This window comes from Carettochelys insculpta, chromosome 5, assembly GCF_033958435.1.
Source record: "Carettochelys insculpta isolate YL-2023 chromosome 5, ASM3395843v1, whole genome shotgun sequence".
Classification (NCBI taxonomy): Eukaryota; Metazoa; Chordata; order Testudines; family Carettochelyidae; genus Carettochelys; species Carettochelys insculpta.
In genome coordinates this window covers 90,671,922-90,689,121 of record NC_134141.1, presented here as the reverse complement: position 1 = coordinate 90,689,121, position 17,200 = coordinate 90,671,922, and the positions used below count along the sequence as shown (strand labels likewise).

At 41.4% G+C, this 17,200-nt stretch overlaps 1 protein-coding gene across 3 annotated transcripts in view; it reads right to left on the bottom strand.

Annotated features, from left to right (window-relative positions):
- ADAMTS6 (ADAM metallopeptidase with thrombospondin type 1 motif 6) overlaps positions 1 to 17,200 on the bottom strand; it is a 253,068-nt gene that overhangs the window by 144,741 nt on the left and 91,127 nt on the right. For all 3 annotated transcript variants that reach the window (XM_074995514.1, XM_074995515.1, XM_074995516.1), the window contains 2 exons: positions 3,930 to 3,973; positions 491 to 596 (listed from right to left, as the gene is read on the bottom strand). In XM_074995514.1, the coding sequence (XP_074851615.1) occupies positions 491 to 596; positions 3,930 to 3,973 (150 nt within the window). The remainder of the gene's footprint in view (positions 1 to 490; positions 597 to 3,929; positions 3,974 to 17,200) is intronic.

Here is a 17,200-nt window from a genome sequence, read left to right as displayed (position 1 = left end):
CCTTTTTTCCAGATTATTTATGAATATGTTGAAAAGCACTGGCCCCAGTACAGATCAAAATAAATTAAAAGCAAAATAATGAGAAGTAAGAATCTTTACCTTTTAACTGGTTTTGATCTAGTATGAAAGATAGACAAAGGAAAGAGGGAAAAAAGACAACACCAAAACCACACGTTTAAAAATATATATGAAACAAGGCAGAAATTTCTGAGCTCAGCCTCAAAATCACAGATTAAATTGGGATCTGCAGTGGGATCAATGGGATTAAACTGAGATCAGTACATCCTCAGTTCTAAATTAGAAGTCCTTGCTAAAACACACCAAATAAAATATATCATCACTCATCATCGATAATATTATCTGGAGCAACCAGGGGACCTAGAGGACAGATGCTACAGCCAAACATAAGAAATCATAATAATAATTATTGCATTGTTATTTCAAAGGTGGTATAATCAAATTTATTATACTTATTTTTAAACTTACTCACTTGTGACCAATCTCATGTGCAATGGTAAAAGCTGAACCTAGGCCAATATCTTCATTAATGCTGCAGCTCCTTTCAGGCTCACACATTCCAGCTACAGATGCCAAGCCTGAATAAATAGAAAGAGACACAAAGGGTCATGCCAAGGTGTTCAACTCTTAAAAGCCCTAGTTATAAATGGCTGGGTTCTTTTTAATAACCTCTACATGCAGAAGGAGCAGTTGGCAAAAGGTTAACTTTCTAGCCATTTTCAAAATCACTGGGGGGAATTTCTCCTTGCCGGCTAGACATTAATATTTTTGAACTACAGTCAGTGCTGGAAAATGTCTAGACTAGGGGTTAGATTTATAAATTTTACTTCTGGTAACTTGGGACCACCTAGTAACTTGAGCCAGGAGAGGGAATTCAAGAAAGCATTTCTATTTTAACATTCTTGAGGCTGTAGCAAGTAAAACGTATCCACATTCTTTTTCTAAAGAGATCTGTTTAAGTTTAGTGGGCTCCTAAAAATGCACAAGAAACTTTTTAAGCTACAAAAAGCCCCAAGGGATACTTTTTTTTCCTTTTTCTTTTCTTTTGGTATAAAAACAAAACTGAACGCATCAATAAAGGGAAAGGAGACACATTAATAAAAAAAATTCAGGTAAACATGGAAGGTTTTTCCATTTATCATCGTATTATATTAAAGATTCGTTAATGGGAAGAAAGGCACCGGCACTTATAGAATACAGCTTTGCTGTGTCATACAGTGTCTTCAGCATTAGAATATCATATAGCAAATATGCTATGGCAGAACCACTTTGCTGTCATTGTTGATGGAGTAACCAGCAGCCTTCCCTAAGGTATTCTTCCCTGTGGTCTGTTATCTGGAAGAAGCATTAACAGCCTCTCCAAAGGAATCACCTGTGCTGCGAAACACAGCACTCCAAAACAGTGACTGGAAAAAGAATTACCTTGCTATTGAAGGCAAGTTATTACCTTTTATGAGAAAATTATGCTAAAGGATGCCATTCTGCCTAAAATAAGTAGAAATAAGATGACTAGTAAACTCTAGAGAGGAGAGCATAACTGGGGAGAGAAAATTAAGAAAATGTTTAACAAATTTTTGCAGTCTACTATCTGTTGTCAGTCTAATAATTGTTCCACCTGACTAAATTTCTCTCCTGTTTAAACTGGATGAAGTATTCTTTACTTCCTGAATCTGAACGTAGCATACCTAGAAGTTTTATAACTTGTCATATTCCCCCACTGAGGTGGCCACATTTCAAGGATGTACAAAGCAATCCCATTATGTTCAGTGTACAGAACTTGGATCAACAGCCCTATTCACAGAAATAATAGCCTCAAGGTCAGGATAATACTTGTAAATCTGTACAGTACTTTTAGGCTTGCAAAAAGTGGAGGTCAAATTTAAATCCTAGTACTTGGCCCAAGAAGCTGTGCCAGGTGCTCGACAGATGTGTAAGAAATGGAGGAGAAATCCTCCACTGAAACCACAGAACAGCTGCCTGGCCACTTTGGGTATGTCTACACTTCAGTAAAACACCCACAGCTGGCCCTGTCAGCTGACTTAAGTTCACAGGGCTGTAAAACTGTGGTGTAGACATTTGGGCTGAGGCTGGAGCCCAAATTCTGGATCTCTCCTCTCTCACAGAGTCACAATGGTTGGCATGGGCCATTGCCACAGGTGATTTACTGCAGTGTGGAGATATCTTTTACATGGGCTGCTTTTTCAACGTAGAACCTTACACAGCTTCTTATATTGGACGCTAGAAGGGAAGAATAGGAAGATGTGTCTGGGAGCTGAACATCTAGTCCCATTTCTTTTCAGGGCACCTTGACCTTGGTTCCTCTTACTCATTGTGCTGCTGCAGTATGAGGACTTCATATAGGCCCTCATTAAGCATGTGCTTTATTCTAACTACTTGAGGTAAACGACACAAGTATTTCTTAAGTGTTTTGTTGATTCAGGGCCAGAGAAGACATTGTCCATTCTCCCACTCCAGTTCCCACAATGCAAAGAAGCTGCCATAGTTCTATTTCCATTTCCAAGAAGCCATTTCAGGAGCAGGGTTGGGATTAATGCTCTACGAACAAAAGCGTCAATTTAAAATGTGTTCACTTTCTATTTAGTGAAGTATAGGGCCATGTCTAGTCTCCAGTGTGCTGGTTTGCTGTGGAGCAGAATTAGGCTCTACGTTAGTCTTATGCAATGAGGATTAGTACGCAATAGTTAAATACATCAAGTATGAGTATGCAAGAAGAAAAGTTTTTTTCACTGAGTATTTCCTTTGATATTTCCACCTTTGAACACTTACAGTGGCAATTCTGACACACTACTACATCTTAACAGTTTTGACATCTCTGTGCTGGCTTTAATTTAGAAAATTTGTAGTCTGAAGGCATTTATGTTATACTAAAATAAGTTATGCATATGGTTTATGTTTACGGTGGGCAAGATTCCAATACCCTTTATGCACAGTGACTACAGTTTAAGTAAACAGGTCGCCCTAGTTACTTCACTAGGAACATTTACATAGTAAGTTACTATTCAACATGAATTAAGACTATCAGAGTCTGGTCAGTGCAAATAGTAAGAGAGGAAACTGGGGAAAAAAAAACCCACTGGTGGACCCTGATTGTGGAAGACCTACAAAATCATCACACACAAGAATCAGTATGCTAAAGTACACAGCCACTCAGACTTCGAGTTCTGACAGTTATAAGGAAGAAGCTAACAGAATGATTTAAGGTTGAAAATATGATTTCTTATGTAAATATGACACGTAGTCCACACATTAAAGTCTGTTTAATAATAATTTCTATCTTTAAAACACTAGTGAACTGCAATATTTATAATACACACCTTTGTAGTGACAAATTTGGGGATGGCAAGGACAATCCCTGTCTGTAACGTTGACAAATGTGCTTTCCACTCTCAAGGCACCAAGGAGCTCCAATACTGTTTTAATTTATGGCACTGGATTATTTTCCACAATGCTTTATAGAAGAAGCAGTCTTGATACTGCACCTTGACTCATGCAGCATACAAAAATTTAAACCACAAAGTCTGTTTCCTAGGGCTGGGTCTTTTTAGCCTTTCTATCCCATTTGTATTTTTAAATATATAATGAAAATAGATTATATGGAAATAAGCAGTAAGTTTTCTCCCTTAATTAGTGCTTGGTAAGTTTGAATCATCTACTAGGTTTTATCAGCATTACAGCTGCCAGAAAAGAAACGCCCAACAGCAAGTCACATAATTTAATGTTCTAGCGATCTAACAAAACATATACCCGTGTAAGTCACATTTTACTGTTTATATATGTATGTATATTTGAGAAAGCTTACTAGCGGAACAGGTCAAAACTAATCAATCAATAATTAAGAATAAAGCACACAAACAGCAAATACAAGCTGAAATTCTACTTTGTAAACTTACCCAGGGTTCCACAGGGCTTGTTTTTATAAGTGCAGATATCGTATCTGTGGAGGAAAAAAACAGACACAACTTGTACGAGGATCATATCTGTGAGATATTTTGCATATTTATCACTTTTCTATATCACAGGTCAAGTTGTCAGACCGCAATCAGTGTAATTATGTGCAGCCAGCTGGTGTCGGCATTTTCTACACTCTGGTGCAAACCACAGGCTGCAGTATGTTCACAGCCCTTGGCCTCAGGCCAGTGGGACACCTGCCAGCAAGGGGAAAAAAAAAGTTAAAGTGGATCTTTGTAATCACCGGCTCCATAAAACCGTCTGCCATGCTGTTATGAAGTTACAGCTGCATGTCTGAAGACTGCTACTCCTTCAACAGGCTAACTAGCAACTTTTATATTCCTAAGTCTGCTGAAAAAATTTCTTTTGGTAGACATGGCATATTTTAAAAATTGAACAGCTTTCATTTTAACTGCTACTATTCTAACTCTGATTTTCATTAAAATTTACTATTAGACTAACATTATCAAAATTCAAGTAAATAAGAATTAGGTTCCTCCTTTCCTTATCTTCCATATTATGTGTGCTTTGGAAGTAATGGATACTAAGTCACTAATATTTTTATTTGTATTCTGTTTGCTTACAAACATCTAAATAAGTTGCTAAAACATCCCTCACTTTAGATATAATCTTACCAATACTGAAGTTCAAATAATGAATCTCTGTATAGATGACATAGTGTTTTGGAGCCTGTAAAGGAATTAAAAGTTTCCTGCAGTACAGCTAATATCCAGTGTACATAATGTGGCCCAATGAAATACAACTGCATATTTTAAATGTGTTACAGCCACAATCCTATAGCTCCAATATGCCAGCATTATTATAGACTTATATTTTGATAGACTTACGTTGATCTCTTGCAGCACAATGTTTCAGAGCGTGTGTTTAGAGGTTTCTGCATTATGAAAAAGTAAATCCAAAGAAGAAGATGAGGAGACATGGTTTCCTCTTTTCACTCTCAATTTACAATTCAGACCTAATTTCAGACTGCTAAAATGTTTAAAAAAACTAATACTTGGTGACCTCTTATGATTAATACATGATTGAGTCTGAGATGTATAAACGGAGTAAATTTTTGTCTGCAACCCATCTTCATGCACTAACCTAGTTCCTCTTACGATATTTGAGGTATGGGAACTCAGATCAGTATTCTGCTATACAATGTGTGGGAAAATAACTATCTAATATATCACAATTATAAATGAGCAGCAAGATTTTTCACTACATGCTTCAGGTCTTGACATCTGTGAAGATGTAGGACTTTCTAGTCTGCATTCTGTACAGGGCCTGTTCCCACTCTTACTGAAGTATGGCAATACTTTTGTTTATCCAAAGACCACAAAGATTGGAGCCAATCACACTAAATGACAAAAAATATCTTGCCTGAAAATGTTAAATATCTATTTCTGAACCCAACAAAAGAAAGCACATAAAGTAAATAGTGTACTGTAGTTTTAATTCTACTAAGAACTGAAAAGCTCAACCAGCACTTCCTAAAACAATAATGTATTCTTTGGTAAAAATCCTGCCCCCACTGAAGTATATAGGAGTTTCACCACTGATTTCATTGGGTTCAGGACTTCATCCTTAGAGAATGATTCTCCTTCTAATTATATTGGTATGAATCTGCAGTAACTCCATTGCACTAAGTAATGTTTCACTAGGGTAACAATGAGACCTGAATAAAATCCCTACATTCTCTCACACTTTTGAATAATTATGACCTTTAGTCATTCTGATTGTCCCAGGTACCTTCTATAATTCCATTATGTAGGGTAGACCTAGTAGGAAAAGTTTGATGAAAAAGACAAAAACAAAACAAAATAAAACAAAATAAAATTTTCTGGAAAAACCTTTTTCTGCTTTCCGATGAGCTCTATCCATTTTTAAGAAAACCCTCAGTCAGACTAATCTACATATGGCCTCACTAAACAGGTCAATGGTACAGACTAGAATATTGTCCTAATGACATTCATAATTTCTCTTATGAATTCCAACTTTTTTTTAGGCTAAACAACCTCAACAAATTTATTTTATCTACTATAGATCTTTTCAGTCCTTTGTACCACAAGGTTCTGGATGCTCCCTTTTCATGTGATTTGTTCTTATCTTATTACCTAACATTTTTCTGAGGTAAACTGCACAATTCATTCATCTTGAATAGTAACAGAGAGTAAGCCGTGCTAGTCTGTACGCTATCAAAACAAAAAGCAGTCAAGTAGCACTTTAAAAGACTAGCAAAATAGTTTATTAGGTGAGCTTTTGTGGGACAGACCCACTTCTTCAGACCATATCCAGACCAGAACAGACTCAATATTTAAGACACAGAGAACCAAAAACAGTAAGCAAGGAGGACAAATCAGAAAAAGATAATCAAGGTGAGCAAATCAGAGTGGAGGGGTTGGGGGGAAAGATCAAGAATTAGATTGAGTCAAGTATGCAGACAAGCCAAGTGACTCAAAGTTCCCATCACGATTTAAACCATGTGTTAATGTTCCGAATTTGAATATAAATTTATATTTATATTCAATATAATAATATATAATATATTATATTAATATATTATATATTATATATTATAATATATAATATATTAATATATATATAATCAATATAATAACATATATATATTATATATACACATTTATATTCAAATTCAGAACATTAACACATGGTTTAAATCGTAATGGGAACTTTGAGTCACTATAGGGGCTCGTCTGCATACTTGACTCAATCTAATTCTTGATATTCCCCCCCACCCTTCCACTCTCTGATTTGCTCACCTTGATTATCTTTTTCTGATTTGTCCTCCTTGCTTACTGTTTTTGGTTCTCTGTGTCTTAAATATTGAGTCTGTTCTGGTCTGGATAAGGTCTGAAGAAGTGGGTCTGTCCCACAAAAGCTCACCTAATAAACTATTTTGCTAGTCTTTAAAGTGCTACTTGACTGCTTTTTGTTTTAATTCATTCATCTGTTTGTGTATTGGTCTGTTCATAGAACCACAGAGTCATAGAACACCAGAACTGGAAGGGACCTCATGAGGTCATCGAGTCCAGTTCCCTGTCCTCTCAGCAGAACTAAGCATTCAATAATTCTGAATTGTTCTGTCCTTTTCTTCTTTTGACTCCACTTCCTCTAGCCTTGTTTTGCATTACAGTGGAATCCACTCAATCAGTAAGCCCCACAGGATAGCTTTTCATCCTGGTTAAGTGGAATTGTAAAGTAACAAAAAGGGGGATTTCAGAAGTACAGTTGTTACTGTCTTGGGAAATGAATGTTACGGGAGATGACTATCATTTTGGGAAAAGGGATTAGCTGCACTGGATTGGAATCAAGCCAGTTGTCGGCCCAGAAATGGTATTAAGAGACTTTTATTAGATTGCTAATATTATAAGCAAATATGTGTAAAGAGCATGCCTGAAAGGAACTGACTGTCACATAGGAGTTACCAGTGATGATGGCATATATCAAACTAAAAAAAGCTAAGTAGTTGATAGGAGAAAAAAATTTATAAAACTAAGACACACAGAAGACCAAATAGCAGTGAATATTACAAAATCACCCGAATGCATCCGTGCTATGGGGATTATTTTACCCACTAAGCAGCATGTATGAAATAGAGATAGCTGGTAGAAAAGACTCCAAGGAAATGTATTTTAAGCAAAATGTTGAACAAGCAGAAAGTAGAAACATAGAAAACTGCACATTCCAAGACCAGAAGGGACCAAGGAATCATCTAGTCTGACCTCCGGTATAACATAGTTGCAAAGAACTTCCTGAAAATAATTCCTAGAACATATCTTTTAGAAGAACACCCAATCTCCATTTAAAATTTGTCAGTGACGGAGCACCCACCATGGTAATTAGTAAGCTGTTCCAATGGGTCAATTATTTGTAATGCCTTATTTCCATCTGGGAACGGGACTACAAAAATGCCTAAATGTCATGAGGGCACTTGCAATGGAAAAAGTTCAGAGTGGAGAAAAGTAAGTATTGGGTATTTCAAAGAGAAGTGAGGCTCCCTTAGGTTAAGAGACTCAGAGATTTGCTATTTGGAATTTGCTCCAGTAAATTGAGATGCACTTGGAATATATTTAATCAGGACCAGGGAACAAGATTAAACTTCATGATAGACATGGTAATAACTAAGAGGGAAGGAGGCCATTGATCAAAAATTATTAATGCTACTTTCTTTATAGGAAACTTTTCTAAATAAATAATCCATGAACAAAGATTTTTTTTATAGTTCTGTTGCTATTACCTGAATCCTACTTATTCTGACCCTTGTATCTCATCATTGCAACATCGCAGATTTTGACTTTAAGCTCTTCAGAGGACAGCCTGTATCTAACAAACCTATACAGTTTCGGGTCCCCCTTTCTAAAATATTTCATGCATGATGACCTTCCCCCCAAAAGCGATGAACCCCTCTGCTGCCATGCCAACCTTCCGTCTGTATTACTTGCTGGTAGTAGCATTGCCTGCAGTGCTAAGCACTTGGCCAGCAGCCGCTGCTCGCCAAACCAACTCGGAAGACAGTGCAAAAGTATGGGTAGCAATACTGTGACTAATTATAATAGCCTTGTAAGCCCCTTTTGGGTCAGGACCCTGAGTTTGAGAACTGTCGGCCTTACACACTTTGACATCAGCTAAGACAATTACCACAATACAAATATACTGATTCCATCCCCCTTTTTTTTGCTCTTCCTTTTCTTTTTTCTTCAGACCACATAGCAATCATATTACAAACTTACACTGGAAATACTGCTGCGCTGATCATGCGTCTAGGTTTAGTGAACTCAAAAAGAAAGCAGAACAGTTCAAAAAGGCAAATTCACCTGATTCAAATATAGAAACACAAATTAGTCCAGACTTTCTCAAAAGTAGGCCTTTGGGTTTGCAAAAAGGATTCACAAGCTTCACTGAATCATTAGACAAATCTGGGTTATATGTCCAGATCATTACACAAAACAAAAACAGGCAAATTTTGGGTGGTTTGGCATTTTACATAGGTATTATTTATACACACAAATGCAGTTTTTGCCTACCTAAAGTGTATGTGTTTATTTTTGCAGGTTCAATTGCTCCCCTTGGTGCTAAAGGAGCTGTGTGGACCAATAATTAGAACATAAATCTAATGCTTAGCACATTTGGATGACTACTATATAAAAACTAAGCTTTTATAGAGATTATTCATCATTTTTACATCAGGGTAATTGATTTGATGTGTATACCTTGCAAATAACAATATATTTTACAACTCTAAAATCCTTTTGAATTCTTTCAAAAAACTTTACTATAGCATCTGCTTAGTCTTACAGAAAGTGGTGTACCACAACAGCATTTTGCCTTAAAATAAAGTACACATCTTATTTGGTTTCTTCCTCAAAAACCTCAAAACCAAAGGAGCTATTTCAGCTAAGGAAGGAAAAGCATAATATACATGTTACACATCACTCAACAGAAATAGCTTTTTCTATTATTAGTTTTCCATATCTTTTAAAAACTGCCACCGACAACCAAAGTCTCACTCTGTTGGGCTTCATTTCAGTACTTAAGTTGGTTAAGTAAATGAAATTCTGAGTGATAGTTAGGAAGAAAAAAGTTACTTATCTTGTACAGTAACTGGAGTTGCTCGAGATGTGTGTTCTTATGATGCTCCATGTCAAAATGTATATGCTCCAATGCACTTTTAATCAGTGACTTTTGTCAATGGTGTCTGTAGTCTATGCCAGTGCCTTAAACACTCTTGTGCTCCATTACACTATGCCAGTACCTTAAACACCCTTGTGCTCCATTACAAGAATAATATAAGAAAGGGACAGATCCACCCTGCTACTCCAATTCCTTCTCAAAAATGAAATAATTCAAGATAAAGGGAAATAAGAGCAGCACACATTTTGAAGAACTCAGTTGATTGAACAAGGTAAGTAAAGTCTCCTTTTCCTTTGAGTAGCATCACTACGCATACCCTCTAGCAAATATTCATAATACTTAATTACAAAGGAAGATGCCAAGGAGTTGGATCCAGTACAGATAGTAGCACACCATCTCCAAACAGTACCCTAGTTATCAAGAAAGCATGAGAGACCAGTTCTGGGAAAAGCTTGTGCACTGAAAGACCAGGTGGTTGCCATAGAAATATCTGACACACACATTTTTCAGCAGGGCTTCAAAGTTAGATTTTGTCTTAGTGACATGAGCAAATCGCCCTTGGAGGGAGACAAGACCCCCAAGCCCAAAGGCTTCATACAAGGTTAAGATTTATCGTGTAATCCACTGGACAGGTGTCCTTTTGATCACTCTGCAACCAAGACGAAAAGCTTTCATGAAATCCTAAGAGGCATAAAGCTATCAACATAAAAGGTGAGATGACTTCTTACATTCAGTAAGGCTTCTTCTTTGGAAGAGCGAGGTTTGGAATAAAACACTATATTGTACATATAGAAATCTTCTGATTAATGTGGAATCCTGACAACTCTTGAAGTTAGACATGAGGATGTGGCTGTAGCATCACTATCATGATAGAACAGTGGAGTCAGACACTGAGACATTAAAAACACTGAACTGTTAAACTTGCCTTACACAACCTGCAACGTAATTGGGCTTATATGCAAGAATCCCAGATAGTCAGTAGTTAGTAAAGATGTATATAAATTGAGTAGTGTGTGACACAAATTGGAATTGCAGTATAACCCTGTCCCTAACCCCACTGCACCTGGGCCTGGCCAGTCCGTGCAAAGGGCTTTTACACATATAATACAATAACCTGAATGATAAGTTGGAGTAAAGTTGAGTTTTTTGGATGAAGTTTTCTTCCAGAACTGGACAAAGTGCTCGGAGAAACCAAGTAGAAAGGTCTCAGAGGGAATGCCAAAATAAGTGAGTTTTCCTGGTTGTGTATCTTTGACTATTAAGCAGTACTATTTGTTCATCTGGAGAACAATTTTGTTCTACACCAGAGAGCTATCTAGCCATGCATTGAGATGAAGCACCAACACATTGGCATGTGATGGAGAGGAAATCTGTTTTCACAGGAAAGCAGAGAGATTCACAGATATGTGTAAGCCAGCTCACAGATATGTGTAAACCTCACCAGTCTCACCCATGGCTGAGCTCTTAGGAAGGCTACTTATTTTTCCTGTTTCTATTTGTTAGAACCTTGAGCAGAAAAAGATGTTGGGAGATAAGTTTGTAACAAAATGAAAGGTGAAGGAATGACTAGACCCGAGGGCAGCGGTGTCCGGAAGAAAGACACCCAATCGCCACACACCCCTCCCCACAGCCAGGCGACTCTCCCCCCAGCCAGGCTCCCTAACTCTCATGCCCCTGCAGCCAGGTCCCCTGCCCAGCATGACTCACTGGAGCTGCCACCAGAGAAATGCTGCCAAAGCCACCCAGCCCCAAGCTGCGCAGCCCCGAGAGCTGGTGCAGTAGCTTGGGTGGCAGTGTGGCAGCTCCTCAGGCACTGCGTGGTTTGCTCCAGGGTTGTGCAGCTTGGGGCTGGTTGGCTTTTATCTGTCTCCCCTTGACTTTGTTTTCCTTTAGACTTTCCAAAAGTCATACTGTTGACCTCCAAAAGTTAGTGGGATCCATGGCAAACCCCACCCCCATCTCTCGCCTTTTTTGAGCTACATGACTCATTGTTTGCTCCTGGAGAACTAAACGAATGATCGTCACTATGGGAAAAGACTTTGAAATATGTGCATTGGTGTGATTGTGTATGCAAATGTTGCTGCCTGCCCTTGGCTGGTGGATTGTGAAGATTCTGCTATCACAGCCACCCACTCTGATTAGAAGATTCTGCTACTTCCTGCCCTCTTCAGCAGGATCTGAAGTTTATACAACTGTCTGCCTTTTAGAGGAAGAAATTTCCACCACTGAAGAAGTACAGCAGCAGCAGTGTATAAACACTGCATCAGACAAGGAGGGATTAAGGTGCTGCTGTGGGCTGGATTGGACCTACTCCTCCACACCTACAAGTCATCAAAAAATAAAGGCGTTTAAGAGGAGGGAAGCTCAGCTCAGTATCAGACAGGTCTGGGAGAGGAGAGCTTAGCTCCCAGGAAGAGAACAGAGTCTAGACACTTGCCTACATGAAGGTTACATGTCCTCTGATCAAAAGAAAGCAGTCAAGTAGCACTTTAAAGACTAGCAGAATAGTTTATTAGGTGAGCTTTCGTGGGACAGACCCTGAAGAAGTGGGTCTGTCCCACGAAAGCTCACCTAATAAACTATTTTGCTAGTCTTTAAAGTGCTGCTTGACTGCTTTTTGTTTTGGTAGTGTATAGACTAGCATGGCTTCCTCTCTGTTACTATGTCCTCCGATGAGAAGGAAGTAGTATCCTATTCCTTCTTCGGTGACCTAGCAGACTTTTTGTCAGACTGTGGCCAGTCCTGAGTGGTAGCCTTATAGTATTGTAGTGTTCAAAAAATTAGTTATAATCAATATAAACAACGTAACTTTATAGTTTTGTAGGCAATAATTTACTTATAAAGAATTTCTGTTGTGATATTAATTAAATACAAGATGTAGGCCTTAGGTCTTACCACCAGGCAGCTTTGTCATCTTAGCTCCAGCTCTGTATGGTATTGGTGTAGTCTGACGTTAAATTGTAACATGTAGGCTGTGTCTACACTAGCAAGTTCTTTTGAAATCTCTTTCGAAGGAAGGGCCCTTTCCAAAGATCACACGGAGCGTCTATACACAAAACGTGTTCTTTTGAAAGAATGCAGCTCTCCTTTCAAAAGTGCTCTTTCCCTCCCCTTTCAGGAAAAATGCCTGCTTTCAAAACACTCTTTCAAAAGTAAATGCGTGTAGACACCCTGCGGGCCACTCCTTCGAAAGAGTAGTCCTCCATGGCACTGGTCAGCTGGCACATGGAGATGCCCTGGCCAGCACGGGCAGAGCTCTATGCTCATTGCATCCAGCCACCTTTAAAGGTGCAGGGATCCTAGACCCCGTGGCAGGAAGCTGAGAGCATATGAGCAGCCAGGAGGACATGAGCTACCCTCCTGCTAACAAGCCAGCCCTACAAGGCACCCCAGCACCAACACGGCCAGTGGCCAGGAGCCCTGTGCCCCTCCAGAAGCCCCCCTCCATGCCCCTCCAGGGTTCCCAGGAGTCTGGCCATGGCCCAAACAAGAGGGCCCCATCATGGACTGAGGCTGAGGTGGGGGACCGCCTCGCACTCTCCACACCGGTGTCCAGTGGGGAACTGCCATGGCCTTTGGATGGCTCTCCAGTGGCCTGATTACCCAGAGGCACCCAACCCGCATGCCTGAGCAAGTGTGCTTGAAAGTCAAAAAGCTCCACCAGGCCTACTGCTGGGCCTAAGATATGGCCAGGTGCTTAAGGGCGGTGCCCATCAGCTGCCCCCACTACAATGAGCTGGACTGCCTGCCGGGTCAGAAGCAGAGGTGGAGACCAAGCTGGGGGCCAAAGACCAGCCAGGACCCTCAAGTGGGACCACCGCCAATAAGCCCATGTTGGGGAAACAGGGGGCCCTGGTGATTGCCCTCCCCTCTGGGTCCTCCAGCCAGTCCCCATATCCTAGGCCTCCCCTGAATGCCTCAAGGGACCCTCTGGTATGTACCTGGAGCTTTGGACACCCCGAGGCATTGGGGTGGGGCTCCTGCCCCCACCACAGCTGGCAGTAGGCTGGCCACAGGATCATCAGCCCCTGTCCAGACGAACTCCAGATGGCCGTGTCTCCTGGGCTGCAGAGAGGGCTGCGTAAAGGCACTCAGCACCCACGCCCATGGACAGCATCACAAGCTGCATGCCCGGGTAGGGAGTGGTGGGGGGACTGCACCTAGCACATACCCCAACCATGCAGCGCCCCCAGTGTCCAGGAGCCCCCTGGGCTGCCAAGCCAGTGGACAATGAGGTGGGAGAAGGGGCTGGCCAGGGGAGACGGAGGACAGATCCCTCGGGGACAGGTCATAGGACTAATGGGTCGTCCCTCTCTCCCCTTCTGTCTCCACAGTTCTGCCATTTGAGCCCCGGGTGAGCCCCATCCAGGACCATGGCGAGCCCTGCACCGATGTCCATGAAGCGCACATGGGAATCCACGAGGGTCTAGAGCACAACAGAATGGTATCCCTTCCTGTTGATGTACCCTCCAACACTGTGGTCGAGGATGCAGGTGGTGATGTGTGTCCAGTCAAAGGCGCCAAAACACATGGGGAACGCCAGGACAGCAAATCCCACAAGGGCAGTGTCTAGGTCCCCGACGCAAACAACCCTCCGCAGGTGGACGGTGTTGATCACCCGGATGACCTGCAAAGTGGGGGAGAGTGTATGTACCCATAAGTGTGTGGCAGGGTGCTCTAGGCCTCCCTGGCCCTTGCCCCATGTCTCCTCCCCTGTGCCCCTTCCCTCCTCCCTCCCCTGCCCCCAGTAGACCCCTTGCCTGGCAGTCCCTTTCCCCCCTCTCTGTGGTGGGTATGTGACCTGGGCCTAGCTTATTTCCATGAGGACTACTCCAGCGGTGGTCTTACCCTCCCCAAACTGGTGCCCAACTGACCAGTGGCTGTCCGAGGTGGCCAGTTTCCAGATCGCAACCCGCTTCTCCAGGGAAAGTGAGGGCTGCATGCGGGTGTCATGGTGCTGAAGGACAGAGGCCAGCCAGTGGCATAACTCCAGAAATGTTCGCTTCGTCACACAGAAGTTCTGGAGCCAGCAGTCGTCGTCCCACTCCCCCAAGATGAGCTAGTCCCGCCACCTGAAGCTTCAAAGGCACTGGCTTGCCCACAGGAGGGGGTGTGGACATTGCCCCAAGAAGAAGGCCTGCAGGACTGCAGCCAGGCGGGTGGCCCTCTCAAAGGCACTAGAAGATGATGATGAGCACTGTGGTGAGACGACTGAATAAGGCCTCATGGAGGTCCCCATCGGGGTGCTACTGTGAGTCCACTGGGTCTCCTCAGTGGCTCCGCTCTGCACTCAGGGTCTGCTGTGCTGTGGACAGCCTGGCAGCCCTCAGCATGTGCAGGGCAAGGGTGTCAGGAGAGCCCTTTAAGGGAGCCGCTAGCTGTGCCCCTGGAAGGGCTTGTCTGCCACAGGACCCCATCCCTGGTGTTTCCTGGCTGGTTCTTTTGAAAGAGTGCCCGTAGCTGCATGGATGGTCCCTTTTGAAAGATCAGGCCGGTCTTTCGAAAGAGCAGATCGAAAGCTCAATCTGCTTTTTGTATGTAGACGCGCTCTTTCAAAAGGCGATCTTCCCAAAGATACCTTCCAGAAGATCACCTTTTGAAAGCACAATGTAGGGTAGATGTAGCTATGAAGATGTTAGTATTAGGAAGTAACAGAGAGATATCTGTGCTAGTCTAAATACTATGAAAACAAAAAAAGCAGTCCAGTAGCACTTTAAAGACTAACAAAATAATTTTTAGGTGACGAGCTTTCATGGGACAGACCCACTTCTTCAGCTCATAGCCATACCAGAACAGACTCAATATTTAAGGCACAGAGAACCAAAAATAGTAATCAAGGTTGACAAATCAGAAAAATTATCATCAAGGTGAGCAAAACAGAGAGCAGAGGGGCAGAAGGTGTGTGGCGGAGTCAAGAATTAGCTAAAGCAAAGTATGTAAAAGAGCCCCTATAATGAGCTAGAAAATTGTCATCTCAGTTCAAACCACACGTTAATGTGTTGAGTTTGAATATAAAAGAGTTCAGCAGCCAATCTTTCCAAACAGCTGTGAAAATTTCTTTTCAGTAAAACACAGACTTTCAGGTCATTAACCCTAACCCACTGCAATGCATTATTAAAGACCTACAACCAATCCTTAATCAGGATGCCACACTCCAGAAGGCCCTAGGTGACAGACCTATTCTCTCCCACAGACAACCTCCCAGCCTTATGAGGATTCTCACCAACAGCCACAGTATATACAGCAGGAACACCAATCCTGGAACTTTTCCTTGCAACAAGGACCATTGCCATCTTTGTCCACATCTCTATTCTGGAGATACCATCACTGGACCTAACCAGGTTATTCACAGAATCACGGGCACATTCTCATGTTCCTCAACTAACATATATGCCATCATGTGCCAACAATGCCCACATGCTTTGTATGTTAGACAGACTTCAAACTGTCTTAGACAAAGAATTAATGGGCATAAAATAGACATAAAACCACTCCTGATTCACAAACCTGTCAGCCAGCACTTTAATGGAGCAGGCCATTCTGTTAACAACCTGAAAGTCTGTGTTTTACTGAAAAGGAATTTTCACAGCCGTTTGGAAAGAGGCTGCTGAACTCTCTTTTATATTCAAATTCAACACATTAACACATGGTTTGAACTGGGATGACAACTTTCTAGCTCATTATAGGGGCTCTTTTACATACTTTGCTTTAGCTAATTCTTGACTCCCCCCCACTTTCTGCCCCTCTGCTCTCTGATTTGCTTACCTTGATAATAATTTTTCTAATTTGTCAACCTTGATTACTATTTTTGGTTCTCTGTGCCTTAAATATTGAGTCTGTTCTGGTATGGCTATGATCTGAAGAAGTGGGTCCCTCCCACGAAAGCACATCACCTAATGAATTATTTTGTTAGTCTTTAAAGTGCTACTGAACTGCTTTTTTGTTTTCTTAGTATTAGGAAGAAACTTCGCTACTCTCCATTCCATGTTACAATTATGTAAAAGTGTCGTCCATGTGAATGAAAGAAGGAATGCTTTTTAGAGAGTGATAGGCATAAAAGTCACTGCAACCCAGATGACCAGAGGTGGGGCTGAAGACTTGGGGGCAGGAGATGACTATGAAGACTGAACTAGGCAGATTGACAAGCAGGCAGATTGACAAGTTAGGGACAAGCATCCCTTGATAGGGAACTGACAATGGCTTTCATAGAGAACACCACCCAGTGGGGGTCATTGGCATACTGATATCAGGTAACTGCAAGAACAATTTCAAGATAAATATATGTTGCAAAAGGACTGATTGTGATGCTGAGTAACTGATTAAGGCCTGATAGAGAAAAATGAATAGACCTGCATGGAAAAAACACCCTATAAAAATAGGGGTGTCTTGTATTAGTCTTTGGGTTCTGTCCTGTTACAACATGGAGCATTCGTCCAGAAGGATAGGACTCAGTTCAACCACACACACACGCCTAATTTATCTGTCCAGTAAGTTAGGGTAGGCAAAAGACTGGTAAGTAGAACATCAGCAGAACGCGTATGTGTGTATGCATATACTA